The 19373-nt window shown below is 39.0% G+C and overlaps 5 protein-coding genes across 10 annotated transcripts in view; 1 reads left to right on the top strand and 4 right to left on the bottom strand.

The window, feature by feature from the left end:
* The window catches only part of LOC104814920 (spermidine coumaroyl-CoA acyltransferase), a 2507-nt gene extending 1137 nt beyond the window's left edge, over positions 1-1370 (bottom strand). The window contains exons 1-2 of the mRNA XM_010543164.1: positions 679-1370; positions 1-74 (exon numbers count right to left, since the gene is read on the bottom strand). The exon at positions 1-74 is cut by the window's left edge and continues 1 nt beyond it. Coding sequence (XP_010541466.1) covers positions 1-74; positions 679-1303 — 699 coding nt within the window. The 5' untranslated portion in view covers positions 1304-1370. The remainder of the gene's footprint in view (positions 75-678) is intronic.
* Positions 1371-6385: 5015 nt separating this feature from the next.
* LOC104814923 (transcription repressor OFP3) lies at positions 6386-7812 on the top strand. Its single transcript, XM_010543167.2, has one exon. The coding sequence runs from the start codon at positions 6590-6592 to the stop codon at positions 7391-7393; it is 804 nt and encodes a 267-aa protein (XP_010541469.1). The 5' UTR covers positions 6386-6589; the 3' UTR covers positions 7394-7812.
* LOC104814922 lies at positions 7766-9998 on the bottom strand. 3 transcript variants are annotated; one of them, XR_772017.2, is made up of 6 exons: positions 8918-9998; positions 8628-8827; positions 8465-8528; positions 8330-8379; positions 8156-8242; positions 7766-7995 (listed from the first exon to the last, which is right to left on the bottom strand). XR_772017.2 is itself a non-coding variant. In XM_010543166.2 (5 exons), exons 1-4 carry the CDS (start codon positions 9881-9883, stop codon positions 8341-8343), a joined length of 1269 nt encoding a protein of 422 aa, XP_010541468.1. In that variant the 5' UTR covers positions 9884-9998; the 3' UTR covers positions 7766-7995; positions 8330-8340. The 3 variants fall into 3 exon arrangements, 1 of the variants encoding a protein (XP_010541468.1); XR_772016.2 differs by having other exon boundaries at positions 8156-8255; XM_010543166.2 differs by lacking the exon at positions 8156-8242.
* A 1578-nt stretch (positions 9999-11576) lies between these two features.
* LOC104814924 (protein NETWORKED 4A) lies at positions 11577-13942 on the bottom strand. Of its 2 annotated transcripts, XM_010543168.1 has the most exons (4): positions 13863-13942; positions 13679-13733; positions 13484-13595; positions 11577-13287 (listed from the first exon to the last, which is right to left on the bottom strand). In XM_010543168.1, the coding sequence occupies exons 2-4, from the start codon at positions 13691-13693 to the stop codon at positions 11825-11827; spliced, it is 1590 nt and encodes a 529-aa protein (XP_010541470.1). In that variant the 5' UTR covers positions 13694-13733; positions 13863-13942; the 3' UTR covers positions 11577-11824. The 2 variants fall into 2 exon arrangements, with proteins under 2 accessions (XP_010541470.1, XP_019058248.1); XM_019202703.1 differs by having other exon boundaries at positions 13679-13928.
* A 2244-nt stretch (positions 13943-16186) lies between these two features.
* On the bottom strand, positions 16187-19278 carry LOC104814925 (probable inactive receptor kinase At5g58300). 3 transcript variants are annotated; one of them, XM_019202699.1, is made up of 4 exons: positions 18946-19278; positions 18515-18648; positions 17107-18391; positions 16187-17036 (listed from the first exon to the last, which is right to left on the bottom strand). In XM_019202699.1, exons 2-4 carry the CDS (start codon positions 18572-18574, stop codon positions 16423-16425), a joined length of 1959 nt encoding a protein of 652 aa, XP_019058244.1. In that variant the 5' UTR covers positions 18575-18648; positions 18946-19278; the 3' UTR covers positions 16187-16422. The 3 variants fall into 3 exon arrangements, with proteins under 3 accessions (XP_019058244.1, XP_010541472.1, XP_010541473.1); XM_010543170.2 differs by lacking the exon at positions 18515-18648 and having other exon boundaries at positions 17107-18440; positions 18946-19274; XM_010543171.2 differs by lacking the exon at positions 18515-18648 and having other exon boundaries at positions 18946-19270.
* Between the last annotated feature and the right edge of the window lie 95 nt (positions 19279-19373).

Consider the following 19373-nt stretch of genomic DNA (forward strand, 5'->3'; position numbering starts at 1 on the left):
GTAGGGAGATGTTGCGACGGAGGACATTGATGGGAAATCATGCAGCTTCGAGTTTGAATCCTCATCGAGTTCCTCTACATACCAACATTTATCGTTAGCAAAATGTTTTCCAATGTTGTAGGCCTATATATATATATATCAAAGCTAGATTATATATATTTCCCTTTTTTCCCTCTATAGATGCATGTTTGATGAATTACAAATAAATTACTATATATTTGTTGTGACTTAATTATATCCTTTCATGGGCAGTTTACATATAGCCTTATAGGGCCTCCGTATCTAGTTATCCACACCAAAAAAAATGAGAAAAAGAAATAAAGAAACATATTTTCCAGAAACGATATATGCATTCACAAATAATTATTTAAAAATTATATGCATTCATATATGATATCTTATAGCATGCCAAAGTTTGTAGAATAATCCGTTATGTTTTTCATTAAACAAAGTAAAAATATAATAAGGTACTGAATCAAATAAAAAAGTTCATACTATTAATAGACATAAAACTAATGATATTATATATATGTGTGTATATAATAAATCATAAGATCGGAATTGTCTTTCTTCCGACAATCTTATGAGGATCTATTAGGAAGTACGAGAGAGAGAGAGAGAGAGAGAGAAATTAATAATGATATGAAGGATGAAGAAGAGTGGCGGTTAATGACGTACGAGGACGAAAGGTGAGGAGATGGCGGTGCCAGAGGGGAATAACGGAGGGGCGGGTGAGACCGGAGGCTAGCTCAGAGACGGCTCGGAAGAACTGAGAAGCACCGAAGCCATCGCAGACGGAGTGAGACAGCGCCATTCCTATCGTCATCCCTCCGCACGAGAAGCTCGTCACCTGCAGAGCCAGCGGCTCGTACCACCCACCACCACCCTCGTGACGTGGAACCAGCTCCTCCACGTCAGCCCCACTCCCCTCCAAGTGGTTCACGCTAGCCAGAGTGCATGCCGCTCTCGCCCTTATCAACGGCACGCCGTCTCCTTCGCTGCACCTAAGCTCGAGCCTCATGTCCTCTTTCCTCCTCCTGAGTTTTCCCGCCAGTGGGTAGTAGTAAACCAGCGCCTTTGACAGCGCCTTCTCCACCACCACGTATGCCGGCTCGGTGACGGCGTCGTTTTGGCTGTATACGTATATCGTTTTGGCTAGGGTTTCGATGTACGGATCGTTGTCGATGGTTGAAAGAGAGAGAGACGTGATGATTGGTGTCGGGGCCGAGGGTTTCACCAGAATGACGTCCGACTTCTCCACCACTATGGGACACAATCTGATCTCCTCGCTTCCCGTCTTCATTAATTTTCTTAAGATAATAATAAGATGCTGTTGAAATTTATATATGCTTAAATATGTGTGTGTGTGTATTTATATAGGTTTTGTTATGCATCGACTGCCGTTATGGGGGGGTATATATATATATACCCCCACACACACAATATGACAAATCATCAAGATTAAAAGAAGAAAAAACATTTTCACATACTTTTCCTAATTAGAAGTTTATAATACACCTTTGTAACATACCACAATAAAGTCCAAACGAGGTGGTCCGATGGTGTGGGAGCATAAAGTGTTCTCCCACACCCCGAATTCGAATATCACATATACAATCACCAATATAAAAAAAAACATACCACAGTAAAGATAAAATCAACGAAAATGTATACCGTATTATTTTTTTTATAATAGGTGTGGCATTTTAATTTCTACATTAAGTTTAGAATTAGCACATATTTGTCAAATAAATTGATTAAGAATAAACAATATATATATATATATATATATATCCATATAACATTCTATGTGCGTATATCCATGATACATTTGCGTAGTGGTATTAACGAGGATTATTTTAGTGGGGCGAGTTGGTGAGAGCTCACTTTGAAGATTGGAAACGGTGACTGCAAAGTCACCTCTTGTTTTTTTTTTTTAAAAAAATCCTAATCTAATCTCTTTCATGATTTCGGGATATATATATAGTGGCAATGCGCAAACTCTTTTCAACCAAATGTCTTCAAAATAAAGAATCCTTGGCAATGGCAGCTATGTGTACGTCAACGTGTTATAAATTTCTCTATTGACTTTTTTCTCCATGAGATTTTGCTCTTCATGACGCAGACACTTACACGTTTACTAAACCTAAATCTATATAATATTAGGGGTGGGCCAGGTTTTATGGGATGAGAAACCCGAGTTTCGGTTTCGGGTTCGAGTTTTGATATTTCATGACAGATTATTTCGTAGAGAGGTGTCAATTGTGGTCCGAGGCCTGAAGTCCGGCCCGGCCCAACCCGAAAAATAGTGGGCTTCGGGCCGAGATATTGAGGCCCGAAAATTTTTGGGCTTTCAGGTCGAGCTCGATTCGGGCTTCGGACTCGATTCGGGTCGGCCCGAAAAAGCTTGATTTTTTTATAAAAAAAATCTTGAGAAAAAAAGGAAAAAAATTATATTAACAAAGAAAATCGTGCGAGCCGGTCCGACCTGGCCCGACCCGATCTAAGCCCGAGGTCTATAGGGCCAGGCTTCGGGTTTGGTAGTATAGGCCCGAAAAAAATCGGGTCGGTCCAAACCCGAATCCGAAACCCTCGGGCCAAGTGCGGGCTCAGGTCGGGTCGGGCTGGGCTGGCCCGATTAACACGGTTAATGTAAAAAATTATAAAAATATATATCCTTGATTTTGTATTTATTTATCTAAATATCTAACCCTAATTGAATTAGACATTCTTTTTCTCTTTTCCTTTGGATGATATTGTAAATTTATATTCGAATTTATATATTTTGGATAACATTGGATCAAATTTGTATTATTTTTGTATGAAATATTTGTAACAATCGATTATACATGATCTATTTTTAATTTTGTGATTTAGCACTCACGAGTTCAGATATCGGGATACTCAATCTCTTATGTCGTGGGTACCGGATATTTAATTCGGGTGTTCGAATCTCATGAGACTGAGATCAAAACATTGTCCGACTCAAAGCGAGATCGAGTAGCCTAAAAAGCTTGGACACCCGCCTACGCTTAGACCTATATAATATATCATTATTTTTTTTGGGATAACAGGATATTCTGGAGTAACATCTAGACTAATCCTGGGGCTGGGTTCGGGAACTAGTGAGGTGAATTGGAATATACGCTTCTTCCCGAAATTTGAAGTTCGAACTCGGGATGGGACATACGCTACAATAAACCTAAAACTAGGTTTCTTGTTTGTTTACATGTGGAAAAGAAAAATTGCAAGAAACCGACGAAATATCTTTGAGCTCAAGAATAGCCGCAGATCCGCACCGAAGTTCAAACTTATTTTTTTTCCATGTGTATGTCCATTTTTTGAATCCATCCGTATTATCACGTTGACCAACGTTTTTCAGTTATACATACTAATCAACTTTGAAATTCATGTGTTTACATATGGGGCTTAGTAATCCATGAATTTTGCACACATTAATTAATTTGTGCAATATGTTTAATAAAACCATATATATATATATATGTATATTCTAGTCCATATATATATATATATGTGTGTGTGTGTGGGCCCAAAAAAAAAATCGAAAGGACCAAAGTTGGTATTCAAGAGAAAACACCGCAAACTATATATTCTTCTTTTAATGCAATTTTTTTTTTTGGCATTTTATCAAATCAATTCTGCTTCAAGTAATGTCTCTTATCTGTTGAAATAGAAACAAAATATGGAGATTGGATATGATTGATAAAAAAAATATTGAGATATACCGGATCTTGAAAAATATTACGAGTTATATCGTATATTAGAGATCTTATCAAATCCGGAAAATATATACTTAGAAATATTTATTATTATACATACTTTACTTATTCAATGTAAGACTTTCATCTATTTATATGTTATTTTGGTTATCAATAAAAATATTATTCCGCAAATTTATACATGGTATCAGTGCTTCTAATTTCTTTCTAATTTGTTGTTCTTTTCATAAAAATGATGATCGATAATGAAAGTGAAGATGAAGATGATGATATACCGATCTGTAATATCATTTCGAGTTTTTTATTAAGAATAAGAGTCATTTTTTTTATTTTTTTAAATTTTTTCTCATAATCCCACATGTTTCTAAAGATTATTCGCATAACCGTCAATCATCTTATTCTTGCCAAAAAATTTATTGTCATTAAACGCTTTCGCGTAATTGCCTTTCAATCTCGGATGAATCATAGTTATTCCCAAAACTTCTTTCTGTACCACGATTGTCGTCTTTTTTTTTGTTATCATCAAACGATTCTTTTGTGCGTGGTACCAAAGTTACAACACAATCGTTTGTTTGATTTTTTTTTTAGTTATGTCTTCTATCGACACAAGTTTGCAAAGTGATATGGTTCAAACGACATGCGTTTGATCATATTTTCTGCAAATTTGGTGTTTCGTGATCTCCACGCTCCAACTTGAAGGAGATGTTGAGATATACCGGATCTTGAAAAATATTAAGAGTTATATCGTATATTGGAGATCTTATCAAATCCAGAAAATATATATTTTGAAAAATTTATTATTATGCATACTTTATTTATTCAATGTAACACTCTCACCTATTTATATATTATTTTGGTTATCAACAAAAATATCATTCCGCAAATTTCAACGTTTAAATTTTTTTTAATTCCAAAAATGAAAAAAAAAACGCTTTTTGTTGATTTCTGTTATGGGTTTCCAGAATAAGTGGGGCAGAGGTCATCAATAGGTACGTTGAATATGTTGATGCAACTCGACATCGAGGGAAAGCGTTTGTGATTTAGAGAAAAAAAACCTTATCCAAGAGTGTTTGTGTCGAGGTGTCCTTAGCGTAATGACTTGATTAAATTATAATTTATAGTGACAAAGGGATATGATTAAATATTGAGAAATTGACTCATGAAAAATGTAAAGGTATATCATCACTCGAAATTCGATTGATATAGATAATTCAACATCTTCGTCCATTAAACAGAGACGAGGGATTCAAATCCTTCTTCGAAAATAGAGTTATCATTTAATCCAATTTTAATCGTTTAGTGTGCCGATCAATGAACAAATAAGAATTAGTATTAGTGTATAAGACTTAAATCTGTTAGTTAATAATTGAACGTCATTTATTACTGATTTATAAAAATATATATATATAAAAAAAAGCAAATTAAAAAAACGAATGATTAAACCAAACAAAAACAACAGACCGGCTAAACCAAAACTCAAGTGAAATTAAACCGAAATTGAAGAACCAGGCAAAACCAACAGCCCAACCGGAACACCATCCTTTCTGTAGGCCTTGTTTTGGGCCTTGTTTTGGGGCCTTTGTTTTGTTTGTATCTTCGTTTGTTCTCGCAAATCCTTACCCCTGGCCAGGCCAGGCATCGATTCGTATTTATCTAGTCCGGTTTATTCGGTTCCATTCTATATATGAATATCAAATAAGAATGCAAATTTGATATTTACACAAACATATCTAAATTATACAATGACAACAAACGGATATTTCGAATAAACATATCTAAATTAAATCATCGGATAGAACAGATTTTTTTTTTTTTTTTTTGGGTACGCACTAACTTAATTTCTCGGCTTTATAAAACCCCCGTCAAAGTTTTAGTAGTAACCTAAACCTTTAAACTATATGTTTCTAAATTTAAATATAGCAGAGTGTATGAAAAAAACTCCGTACAAAGTTACAAGTTCGGCATTACTAATTTACTACCATAAATTTAAAATAAATAAATAAATCATAAATAGAAACCAATACATGTACATATATATATATATATATATATGACAATCATCTACAGTTATCATCGTTTTGCAGCGGTGAAATGTGGGATATTGATTGGAATTAGGGAATGAGATGAGGTGGAGTGGGGTTCACGTCACAATGGTGGTGGCCAACCATGATTATGTGATCTCCCTCTCCCTCCATCCCTTTCTTTTTGGTCGAAGAAAATTCATTCACTTCAACTACGGATTCGGATTCAATTTTTTATCTCTTTTTTTTTTTTTTTTTGATACACCATGATTGTTGTGGATATGATTTGCTCGAAGCTTCCACAGCAAAGTTAGGTTCTCCTCCCTAAATTAATCCGCAAATCTTGGAGTTAATTAATTGTGGAGACAAATGAGCATGTCCCGAGAATTGTTTGATTACAAAAACTAAGGGGAAAAAAAAAGAAGTTAAAGCACAATCGAATGTACAATTTACTGGCAATGAGTCTACTAACAATGGGCTCAGGGCAGCTATATTGGATTCGGATTTTAAAATTTCAGATTTCGGATAAATAAATAGATTTAATGTAATCGGGTGATGATTAGATTAGATTTGGACAGTCTGCTTAGAGAAAGAAATATAATCTTGACATGGAAGCCACTCTGCTTTTACATGTGTTTTTTTTTTCTCAAGCTTTGAAACCTAATTGGATTTACTTATTCTCTGTCGTGGAAAAGAAAAAAGAAAAAGGAGGAGAAGAAGAGAATCCAGATGGTAATGGCGGTGGACCCCTAAATTCAACGCCCACTTTATTTGATCTTCAAAATCCGGAGGCCGGGAAAATGAGGGGGAAGTGAGAGTTCCAAGAGAATGGGGAATCACAAGTTCAGGATTTCAGACATGATGCCGAACTCATGGCTCTATAAGCTCAAAGGCATCAGGAAGAAGCTCCGCTCTTCTCCGTCGTCTCCCAATTTCAGACAACGTTCCCCTGAAGCTTCTTCCTCAAGAAACCCTCTTCCTCTCCCTCCCCGCAATGCCTCCATCAAGCGAAGAACCAGACGCAAAACCCTTTACAAGCCCTCTCCCAGGCTTAAACTCTCCTCCTCCTCCTCCTCCTCTCTCAAATCCAAGCCCTCCGAATCTGTTGTTTCAGCCGTCACAACCTCGTCCGAGCATGTTTCATCTTCCCCTGATCATGGATCGAGTTCTTGCGACATTGTCATCGACATGAAGTACGTTTCTGTCGAGGATAGCCGTGTTCCCGTCGGCTTTGGAAAGGAGGCACCTTTAGAGGCGAGGACACGGAAGAAGCCGACTTCCGGCAGTAGAAAATCGAACGCTGGAGCTTTGGGGATAAAGCTTCGGGTGAATTCTCCGAAGATCTCGAGGAAGAAATCGTCTCGGGTTTCTGCTTCGAACGAACAAAAGGGTCCGGAAAAGGAGAACAAGGGGATTGCAGAGAGTTTTGCGATGGTCCTAACTTCGGTGGATCCCGAGAGAGATTTCAGGCAATCGATGGTCGAGATGATCGTGGAGAATAACATCAGGGAACAAAAGGATCTGGAAGATCTTCTTGCCTGTTACCTCTCCCTGAACTCGAGCGAGTATCATCACGTCATCATCAACGCGTTCGAGAAAACATGGCTTCACTTGTCTAACTCGAGCTTGTAAATGTACCTTCGCATCTGCCAGTTCCTTATGCATAGTTCTACAATTTGAGTTCAAGACTCAGTCTTGTCTCTCTCCGAATCCTCGCGAAAGCCCAACTGGTTTTGCTTGTAACTTGTATTCTGAACTTGCTGAACAGAGTCGTGTTGGAAACATTTGTGTTTCTTTGAATGCAAATGTGGCTAGTGACCAAAAACTCCAACGTATATTCATTACTGGAAAACCATTGGTCAGCCCCGGACCGGCATCTCTTTTCCTTTCTTTTCTTTGGTTCGGCGGACTGTTTGGCTTTTCAGCGCCTAGTCCGGGTAGGACCGGATCTAAACCAACAGAGAGTATGCCGAATCTGTTTTTTTTTTCCGAGGTCGCGTCCCATTACGTACAAACCAAAATTCACAACACAACACCAAGCATGTTTACAAGACAAGAACCAGAATCCTACGCAGCTAACATTCTTTTGCTTATCAGCTTTGCAACATTTACGAGTTCAACCAAAGACAGCCAGTGCCTACCATAGAGCCAATGCCTACAGTTTTTCTTCATTCCAAAAGGAGAAAGCCCTAACCTGCTAAAACTTAAACGATGTGGCTGCAACACAACACGCCCTGCAGGAACAGAACAAATCAAACTATCAGACCCATCTGCGTATATCACTGATTCACGATTTTGGGCATTCACAATCTGATATGCTGGTTAACTCAGTGGGAGAATCCAAAGCCAAATACTCTAACTATAAACCAAACCAGGGTATAAAAGGATCATTACTCAGTGGCAGAACGCGATATAGACACAGTTTTCGTAGCAATCAGGCGGTACATTATCACCACATTAACCAGAAATCTCCAGATAAACCTATATAGAGAGTCTACAAGAGTAGGGTTACGCTTATCCAATATAGTTGCCAAAGAAAAATATAAGTTGGTGGAGGAAAATAAATACCTTCTTCTTTGTCAAGCAACTAAGTTCCTCCATTTATCCTTCAAATCAACCTAGCAAAGTTGTGTAGCCTAACGTCAATTTCACATCCTAGATAACAGTTTAAAAGTAAATAGTGCAAGTTTGAAGATTACTCACCGGAGTCCTATTCGCGAACAATTCGGGGTAAGCCTCCTTTATAGCTTTCCAGGATTTTCCATACCTACACAACGCAAATAATAATATATAACATCTCGACAAGCCAGTTCAAGTGTACTAGAACAGAACCCACGATGTAGCGCATGAACAAGATGTCACATACTCCTTCACGCCTTCCCTTAGGGTTTGTACTTCTTCACGAGTCCAACCTTTCCTCAGCCTTCTGTCAGCACTGCTTTGGGGTTTAGGCATTCGACCTTTCCTTAACGGGGATACACTGAATGATTTAATGTTTGGCAGATGAGGCCTAACTGTCCCGGACAATGTTCCTTCACTATCAGAAGCTCGCTCATTTACATTCTCCTGCAGAAATCATGAGAAGCGCAAAACATGATCCAAAGAAAGAGACAAACTTTTGGCAAGCAGCTTGTCAGAAAGGGCTCAAACACTCACGGGTTCTTTGTTGTAATCTTGACCTCTGACACCGGCCTGAAGACGTTGAGGGGTAACACTGGTAGAATGTTGTTCCGACGTCTGGTCGTCGTCAATCCCATCCCGGGTAAGGCCATTGATCAGCGCCTCTACCTCCAACAAATCCTCTTTCAGCTCCTGAGCCACTGAGGGTTTCCCCTTATTATCACTCTGCTCATGTTCCTGTTGACCAACATTGAATACAGACTGCCCATTCGTGTTATCGATGGGGTCATCCTCCAAATGCCCCGGGCATTGATGAGCATCATTAGGTCTCGGTGACGTTTCTCCGTTTCGAACATCATCCGGGTTCCGCTCCACATTTGTATCATTTCCCTTGTGTCGGAACCTCCTACTGGCTTCTAGTTCTAGATATGGAGAGCCCACGAGCACCCAGTGCTCTTTGACAAACTCACAAAGATAAGAGATAGCAAAGTACCTGGTATTAATCTGGCGAAGCCGCTGGTATAATTCGGAATCATCAATGGCATTCTTGAGGTTATAACCCCAGTCGATGAGCTCTTGAGTCACCAAGACGCTATCTCTTTCATTCAGAAGGCCGATTCTCAGGTCCCAGATCCTCTGCAGGGCTTCCCAGTAGAGAAAAGCTTCCACGGCGTCCACAGCCAACATATACCTAACCGTACATTCGGCAGCTGCCCAGCAGTAGGCAGACTTGAGGGACTCTAAAATTGCAGAACCTTCATGTAGTTGAAGCTTCTCGAACAGCTCGAGGAGGTCAAGGATTCGCTCGTCCACGATTCCCTGAATCAAGCGATTCCATATGTCACGAAGAACCGCCGATTTCTTGAGGGTGGTGCAGCCATCGTCCTCTTCCAGTCTCAGCGTTGACAACAGCCTCTTCCCGCAAACCCTAGGATTTTGTTGCCGACGGAGCACGAATTCGCATACCCACTTGTCGATGACTTTGTCGCCATCCGCATCCATTCCTTGGATCGAACCGATCTCCCCAAAGGTGGAATCTTTGCTTTAGCGCCAAATAAATCGCGGATGCGATTAGGGTTTCGAGTTTCAAACTCGAATCAGGGTGAAAGTGGAAAACGAAACGAAAACAATGCTGGGGGTTCTTGTAATTGGGCTTTATTGGTCATAATTAATTAATGGGCTTCTACGGCCCAATTGTAGTTGAAGAATCCTAATTGGAGATATTTCTTGTTTTATCATCCCTATCTGTGGGTGTGAGATTCGGCTGTTGATCCAAAAAACGGGGAAGATTTTTCAGGTTTTTTCTAAATAGATGCGATACGTTTACAGAATATATTTATTTTAGATGACTTTTTTAAAAAAATCCAATTTTATCATTGATTTTAATCGAGGATATATATAATTTATTTTTATAGTTTTTTTTTTAAGTGTGAAAAAATCTAAAATGACATGGATTGAGGGAGTATGTATTTATTGTTTGTTCTTATTAGGGCTGTCAAAATGGTGGGGCCGGACCCGGCCCGAGCCCCATAAAAACCTGAAGAATTACGGGCCGGGCCGGGTCGGCCCGAAATACACGCGGACTTAAAATCTTGGGTCCGAGACCCGATTCAATGGGCTTTTTTCGGGTTCGGACCGGGCTTCGAACTTTTTTTAAAAAAAAATAATAACAAAATAAAAATTAAAATTATTAATTAAAAATTATCAAAATAGAAAAAAAATTAATATATACTAAAGATAATAAAAAATAAAATTTTGATAAAAATATTTATTAATATATATGTGAATTTAAGAGAAATTAAAACTCAGATTTTCTAATTTTTATATAATAATAAAATTTATTTTAATATTAGTGAATTAATATGTATATATTTATACATGTATGTATATATATTTATCTATATCTATATACAGGGCCATGATGCTCTAGCCTATGCTATTTAGTAGGGGTGTCAAAATGGTCGGGCCGGGCCGGCCCGAGCCCGACAAAAACCCGAAGAATTACGGGCCGGCCCGGCCTGGCCCGAAACACACGCGAGCTGAAAATCTTGGGCCCGAGGCCTGGCCCAATGGGCTTTTTTCGGGTTCGGGCCGGGCTTCGGGCTTTTTCAAAAAATAATAATAACAAAATAAAAATAAAAATTATTAATAAAAATTTATCAAAATAGAAAAAAAAATAATATATACTAAAGATAATAAAAAATAAAGTTTTGATAAAAATATTTATTAATATATAAGTAATTTAAGAGAAATTAAAACTCAGATTTTTTAATTTTTATATAATAATAAAATTTATTTTAATATTAGTGAATTAATATATATATATTTATGCATGTATGTATATATATTTATCTATATCTATATATATTTATATTATATAATATATAATATATTTATTTTTTCGGGTCGACGGGTCGGGCAGGGTTAGCCCGGCCCGAGCCCGCATTTTGGTCCGCATTTTTCGGGTCGACCCGGCCCGACCCGATGAATGACCGGGCTTTAATTTCTTAAACCCAAGCCCGTAAATTTTACGGACGGGCTCGGGTCGGATAACGGGCCTCGGGCTTTTTTACACCCTAATTCTTATCAAGCAAACGTTTTTGAATATATTGAGGCAGATTTTCATAGGCAGAATCAACGATCAACATCTGGCACAAGGGTGCGTTTGATCTTAAGCCCTCGAAATCCTTAGCCATGGCGAGATGTCCTCCATTGAATGAGCTGGTTGACAAAATGGGTATTCGGAAAACTCAACCACAAGAACCAACCGTCATTACATGATGAGATTTGGGTGTCTCTTGGCTCATAAACAGTTGGCGCACGATCTACCAATTCATTTAGAGCATCCCGAATTTGAATTCTAAGCAAAGTGACATCCTCAGATTTTGGGCACACACTCTTTTCGACAACGGAAACAGCAAAACCAGGCCGCCATGTAAATGATCAGACAGGCAGTGTCTTGGGTTGATGATGATGGTGATGACCGGCAAATGCTCTGAGAAGGCTGATGTAGTCGTCTCTGTAAAGGTCCAGCGAGTGGCACAGCTGCCTTATCGCTTCCCTCTTCTCCTCCGCTCTCTCTTCTATCTGCTTCCTCTGCTCCTCCACCTTCTTCTCTGTCTCATCGATTTTACCGTCTCTCCACCTTACTTCTCTCTCAAGCCGACCCATCTCTTGCCCGAGTTTCTCTCCCTCGCTGACCAGACTCTCTATGCAGCCTTGTTTCGCTTCTATTTCCGCGTTCAACTCCTGGATCTCACCGATCAGCCTCTCCTCGGCTTCCCTCATCTCGGCGCTCATCCTTCTTATTTCATCTTCGAGATAGCGAACACGGGATTCTAGCTCTTTTATCTGCTCATTGTGGTGGTCTCTCTCCTCCAACAGTTTGGATATTTCAGCCTTTATCTGCGCCTTTTCTGGAAATATCTTCTCCTCTGCATCAGACACTGCCGTCTTTAAATCCCTGATCTCGTGGTCTCTTCTCGCCAAACTCGATTTTAACATCAAGATTCTGTCCTGCAGCTTCACCACTTCCCTTTTGTCTGCACTCGACTTGTTTCTCCACACCGCAGCTTCTTTCTGAGCTGACTCGAGCTGGTTTTGCAAGCCCTTGAGTTTCTGATCTGCAGACTTGTTTTTCTCAACTTCTTTTCTCAAATCGGCGTTTTCCTTCTCTGCATTCTGGAGCCTCACCCTCGCAACTCTCAGCTCTTGAGCCAAAGTTTCACCCGTGTTTTGAGAAGGAACCCCATCTTCACTAGGAGGGTCGTTACCGATCTCCGGTGTCATGAATCTGGTCAGCTGATTCTGCAACCTATCGATTTCCTCTTCAGAATTCTGTATCCTCTCGTTTGCATCTCTCAGCTCTTGCTCGTAAGCGGCAAGTTTGGCGGAAAGATCCTGACTTTTCATCCATGGCAGCGACAAGCTCTCAGCATTTCCTTGGTGTTGTTGCATCTTGAGTTTCTCTTTGGGCTCGATCTCCAGATCCATGGCCCTCCTGTTCGAAGCCGGGTAGTTGGTCACCGACGAATCATCGGATTCGAGTTCATAATCAGTAATAGAAGCCGAATCATCTCCTTCCTTGTGTGGATAAACGTCAGAGCCGAGGAAGAAGTCAAAGCCAGCAGCACGGCGACGGCCAATCCTTTGTCCGTTAGAGGTCCACAGGTCAGAAGAGATGTCAGAAAGATTGGAACCCTGGGACTGTAGGTCCGAAGTAGAGGGTCTTCTCAACTCTCCGGTGAAAATGTTGTCCGAGAGGGAGCGGTACATTCGATGAAACTCCTCGACGAGGCTTATCAGCTGAGGCCTCTTCTGGTAATACATCTCGACCTTCTTGGAAAGGGAATCTGCATCCTCCTCCTCGATCAGATTCAGCATCCGTTTCACGCTCGAGTCCAGCTCTGATCTCAAACAAAGATTATTATTTTTTTGTTATTCAAATTGAAAAAGGAAGAATCTTTCCCTGTCCTCTTCTTCGGCATTGTTTCCAGAAAAAAAAGGGGTATGGAATCTTAAAATTACCCTTTGGAACAAGAAAAGCAACCAAATTACGACAACCCATCCGACATGAACGAGGAAAGACATGATCAAGCTCACCTTCGAGGTTGCTCTCGAGCCACCTGGAATTTCTGGAACCCATATGAGAATCCCACCCCCATTGATTTGATCTCGTGGGCTCCGTCCGATTGAGGCTCTTTCTGGAAGGAACCTGAAAATCAAGAAAACTCAGCAACCGCACGCGATCTTCTGAAAGAGAATCGATCAAAGGAGCAAGCTTTTTGCGTCGAGTACCGAATCACTATCCATGGCTACGACCCCCGGATCCAGCGAGACCGAAACAGGAGCTCTAAACATAGAAAAGACAACGGACACGCGTTCAGATCATCCGATACGCAAATGCCGGACGGGTATTTTTTGTCTGACGCTGATTGAAAAAGGGCCAAAAAATTAGAATCTGGGAACAGAAAACTCTTACACAGAGACAGAGACGAAAGACAAGAGAGGCTCCCGAGGATTCGGGTCGATGTTCTGTAGAGGAAGATGCCCGCTTTTTGGTTTTGCATTAAAGTCAATGAATTTATACATGTGCTTTGTCCTTACTTTTCAACAGATATTTATATATGTATATATATATATTTATATTTCCCTTTTTTTTATATGATTTCCCACTCACATTCCACCAAGCAAGTTATTAGACCAGTCTTTGGAATAAAACGTGGCCAAGTGCTCTGTTTGACATTTATTATTATCCCATCAATTATTTATTTAATTTAAGACAACAATGTATATGAATATGTGGTTTTAGAGAAAGATTAATGATGGTGAAAGTACGAGATATCGAAAATTAATTAGTAAGAAAAAGATAAAAGTAAGTTTAGTATTCATGAGAAAATATTGATAAATAAGTAATTCTCTAACCAAAACAATTACAATTTTTTGAAAATATTATAAAAATACAGGTTATAATTGTTTCTAATAAAACTATTTAGATATCAGCAGTTATCCATTTTAAAAGTTATGTGATATAGATCCGAAGTTAGGTATTGAATGGTTAGATTTTTTTTTTGAATTTTGGAATCTAAAAATAAAAAAAAATCAAGTCAAGATTTTATATATTTATTTTTCCAAAAAATTCGATAAGTCATTTCGTTTTAAAAAAATAAAATAAAAATCATAGGTTTTGACTGGATTAAATTTTCCGAGTTTTTATAATCTTAAAAATAAAATAAAAATCTAGTCATGATTCTATTTATTTACTTTGGCTAAAAATGTAAACTATTTCATTAAAGAAATCAAAGAGTCACATTATTAGTTTTGTATTTTATTAATTTTATTTAATTAAATAGATATCTATAAAAATTTAATTCTAATGAGATTATAAAGATTTAATATTATATCAATTTTTATTGTGCAATATTTATTAATTAAATATTTTATTATTGGATTTCTAATACTAACTAAATTTCTTTTATTATTTTAAACTATATTTGTTGGATTATCATTAATTACATTTGTCAAATACCCTTATGTTTATCAAAAGTTAAACTCTATCGTCGAATCGTAAATTTTTTAAAAATATTTTAAAAAATATTCCATAGTCGAACTATTAATTCTATATTATGACCGACGAAAATATAAACATAAAATCTATTCATAATTCTATTTCGAAAAAATATAATATTATCCTATATTATATTTAAAAACTTCTCATTTACAAATATAAATTATAAAAATAAAATATATTATATTTAATTATAAAACAAACACTAATTTTTTTAAAAATTCAAATATAATTTTAGTCCACTCGATGCACGCGGATTATTACCGAGTCAAATAAAAACTAAAAGTCATTTTGTTTAGATTTTTACATAAAAATCTGAGTTTTTTAGTAGATTTTTTTTTTCATTTTCTAGTAAAAGTAATTATACAAAATATTTTAAAAACAAAAATACTCATTAATTTAAAACATGACTTACTTTGTTATTTTGACTTCAATGTATACCCTTCTCCAACTGTGACTCTATGATCCATATGACCAGAAATTTAATATTAATCATTTTGGTCATAACGTTAAATTTATGATGATCATACTCATTCATTATGTTCATATCTTCTATATCTCACTAATCATTTGATAAAAAATTTATAAATTCAATGTTATGACCAATATGGACAAGATTAAGTTTCTGGTCACATGGATCACATGGTCAGAGATGGAGAAATGTATGTCTTGAAGTAAAAATAGAAAATAGATGATATTTTTGATATAATGTCGTTTAAAACTCTATATCTATTTAATGATAAGATTTACCATTTTTATCGTAACTTATATCTTAAATTTTTTTATCAAAAAAAACTTTGGGGTATATAAAGAGAATTTTAGATGAAATTACAGTAACATTATAAAATTCTCTTGTTGAATTTTTTATTATTGTCATTACTACTATTAATAAATATGTTTTTTGTATTAATAAAAAAAAACTTTTTTGGTAATTTTTAAATGTAAAATATAAAAATAAGAAAACTAAATATTATTTCTACCATCAAGTTTTATAAAAACTGCAAAAACCAAAAATTAAAAATGAAAAGTTTAAAAACTAAAAATTAAAAAATAAAGCTAAAAATTCAAAATAAAAAACTCCATACATTCGAGTCTATAAACTCATTTTTTTGGATTTTAATATTTTATAAAAAAAAACTGTAAAATTATAAAAACCAAAAACTAAAGACAAAACCAAAAAAAAAATACCATCACCATTTAAATAAAAGCATTTGGATTCAGAATTAAATAAAAACGAGTAGACTAAATTGGTTATCGGCAGATAACCGGATCTTTGGGTCAACTTTGCCCAGCCCCTGATTATATCCATCTCTCACAGCATCTAGTGAATACGTTGACCAACAAGGACTCTGTGTCACGAGACATAACAGAAGCAAGGCAACTCTGGAAAAGCCATAGTCAATCGTCATGTCCAAACTCTAGGGGAAAAAAAAAACAGATTACAAATTCAGACAATAGAAAGAAAGAAAAAAAATCATGGGGAATCCTTGGGTTTGTTATTATCCTCGGAAGAGGGGCGGTTGTCAGAGTCAGAAAGGCGTATCTCTTCAATCATCCTGACCACTTGATCCATGTCGGGCCGCATGTCGGGGAGACGAGCCACGCATGCCATGGCGACCTGCAGCATCTGAACCATTTCCTCTTCAATGTTCTGGAACCTCATTAGCTCGACGTCGAATACCTCGCTCGTCCATTCCTCCCTCACCACGGACTGCACCCACCTCGGGAGATCGACCATGTCATCACGGCTCGGTGACTGGATCGGAGCTTTCCCCGTCAGCATCTCTAGCAAGAGTACCCCGAAACTGTACACGTCCGATTTATGAGTTTGTTTCCTCGTTTCCGTTACTTCGGGTGCCCTATACCCTGCAGCCCTCGTTGTCGGCATAGCCATTAGGGAGGTCAGTCCGGAATCCGAAATGCATCCATCGGTTTCCTGGTTAATCAGCACATTCGACGACTTTATATTTCCATGAGCGAATTTCGGCCCTCCAACGGCATGAAGGTGAGCAATGCCCTTTGCTGTCGCCAGCGAGATTTTTACTCTCGAGTCCCAATGGAGAGGCGTTCTCTCACCTCCTCGGCTACCTGTCCAACATATTGAAACTCTGTTCACAATTTTGGTAAAAGCAGGAGGTGCAAGAGATTGATTACTTACCATGAAGGAGACTGGACAAGTTTCCGGCAGGGTAATAGTCGTAGACCAGTAGCTTCTCGTCCTTGGAGTAATAATAGGCACGGAGGGGAACAACATTAGGGTGCTGCCCACATCTACCGATAGTCTCCATCTGCTGCTCGAACTCCCTCTTTCCGGCCGCCACTTCCTTCAACCTTTTTACCACTACGGTCGTGGACTCTTCTAAGACAGCCTTGTAGGTTGTCCCATAGCTACCCTTCCCCAGCACTTCTGCCGAAGCCCTCAGCAAGTCCTCGAGATCGAAATTATAGGAGCAGCCTTCGAAGAAAACCAGCTTATTTTTCTCAGGTTCTTGCACCCCGCTTCCAAATTCTTCCTTCGGTTTCTCAGCAGAGGCCTTGGGTTTTACAACAATGTCTCCCCTCTTGTCTTTTTTCTTGAATCGGCAACACAAGAGGATAAGAATCACCAAGACCAGCAGGAGGGCAGCTCCTCCAGCAGCTATAGCAATGATAGTCCCCAGATGTAATCCCCTTCTGGGAGCTTTTTTGCGGGGAAACACCGGTAATGGTGGAGGGGAAAAGGCCGGGACGCAAGGCTGCAGAGGCGGACCGCACAAAAGAGTGTTTCCAACAAAGGACGAGCTAGGAAATCCGCGGAGCGAAGAAGGTATAGAACCCATAAGATGATTGTAGCTCAAGTTTAGACGTTTTAGGCTGCCGCCGACATCAAGATCTGGAATTGGTCCAGAAAGGTTGTTACTTTGGAGGCTCAATCCCGTCAACTGGGTCAGATTCTGTAAAGCTGCTGCCGGGATCTTTCCCATGAATGAGTTGAAGGAGAGATCCAGGATATTAAGCCGTGGAGAAAACGAGGAAGGGATCTCACCGGAGAAGTTGTTGTGTTGGAGAAAGAGGTAATGGAGTGAAGGGATGGAGGGGATATCAGGAGGAAGATGACCGCTGAGGAGATTTGATCTCAAGCTGAGAACCCTTAGGGAGTCCAGTTTACCAAGCGTGTTTGGAGGGATTGGTCCCACGAGCCCGATCCCGGGAAGGCGGAGGGCAAGAACGCGCGCACCGTCGGGAGTGCAGGTGACACCGACCCACGATTTGCAGACATGGTTAGTGGAATTCCAGTTGAGCCTTCTACGATGAGGAACAGCGGCAACAAAGGCGAGAAGGGCTTGCTGATCCGAGACCAGGTCAGCAGCAGCCAGTGAGCTGAGTGTAAACAAGATTGACACAAGGAAGACGCTCCTCAAGGTATAGCCGAACTGGAGATAGAGCTGCATTCTCTCCCCTTCCTGCTTCAGAAAGAAAGGTGTTAGGCGGCTTCTGACTCACATCTCCATCCTGTCCGATGAGAACATCATTTGCAGAAGAAAAACAAAACCCCCACTAATTCAGTCCAAGAACAGACAAGCAACCTCATTTCCAGAAGACAAGGGAGATGCAAGACAATTCAAGATCCGATTAGTCACATCCATCGCCAAAGAAAGATGATGTTTTTCTTTCCCTTTGCAAATTCAAGAACAAATCTGACAGCGTGCCCTCTTTCTATCTTGTGTAAAAAGATGGGGAGAAATTAAACAAATCCAAAGGCAAAAAATAAAAGAGGAAGCATTTAGGCTTAAAGCAAAAGGAATAAAGCTAAAGAAACATCAAATTTTTTGAAGGCCCAGAAAAAAGAAACGGAATTCCTTTTTCCCCTGAAAGCAGAAGCTAAAAAGGATAATGCAAACCCTCATGGGGACAATAACGAGGGCAGAAGGGGTTGAGTGTGGGAGTTGTTGAACAAACATCGTCGTATATCCAGGGAGTTGGAAAAGCAATCCAACAGAAGGCAGCATTTTCTTACCCACGATCTCAATGGAGAGAGAATTCCCCGGAACTGAGAGAAAATCAAGAATCGAGAGCAGGAACCGGCAATGGAGGAAAAAGGGAGGCGGACGGCTTCTTCATCCTATCCTCGAATTAATTCTGGGTCCTTTCCTAAAGACAGACATTGAGGAAGGAGGAGTAAGACAAAGGAGAGAGAGCGTGTGACCGCATGCGTGCGAGACCAGAGAAGGAGTGGATGACGCCTGTCTGAGTCTGATGTGTGAGAAAGAGGGGGGGAGTGTGCGTTTATTGCTGAAACGGGCGTTAAGAGTGGCGACCCTTGTTGACCCATTATGGTTTTACGCTTTCTTTATAAAAACACGTCAGTACAGTATGAAAAATACTTCCATTATGCCTAATTGAACCAAATCCGGGGGAGGGGGGAAAATAGGCAAAAGAAAGAAT

Source organism: Tarenaya hassleriana, unplaced genomic scaffold, assembly GCF_000463585.1.
Source record: "Tarenaya hassleriana unplaced genomic scaffold, ASM46358v1 Cleome22, whole genome shotgun sequence".
Classification (NCBI taxonomy): Eukaryota; Viridiplantae; Streptophyta; class Magnoliopsida; order Brassicales; family Cleomaceae; genus Tarenaya; species Tarenaya hassleriana.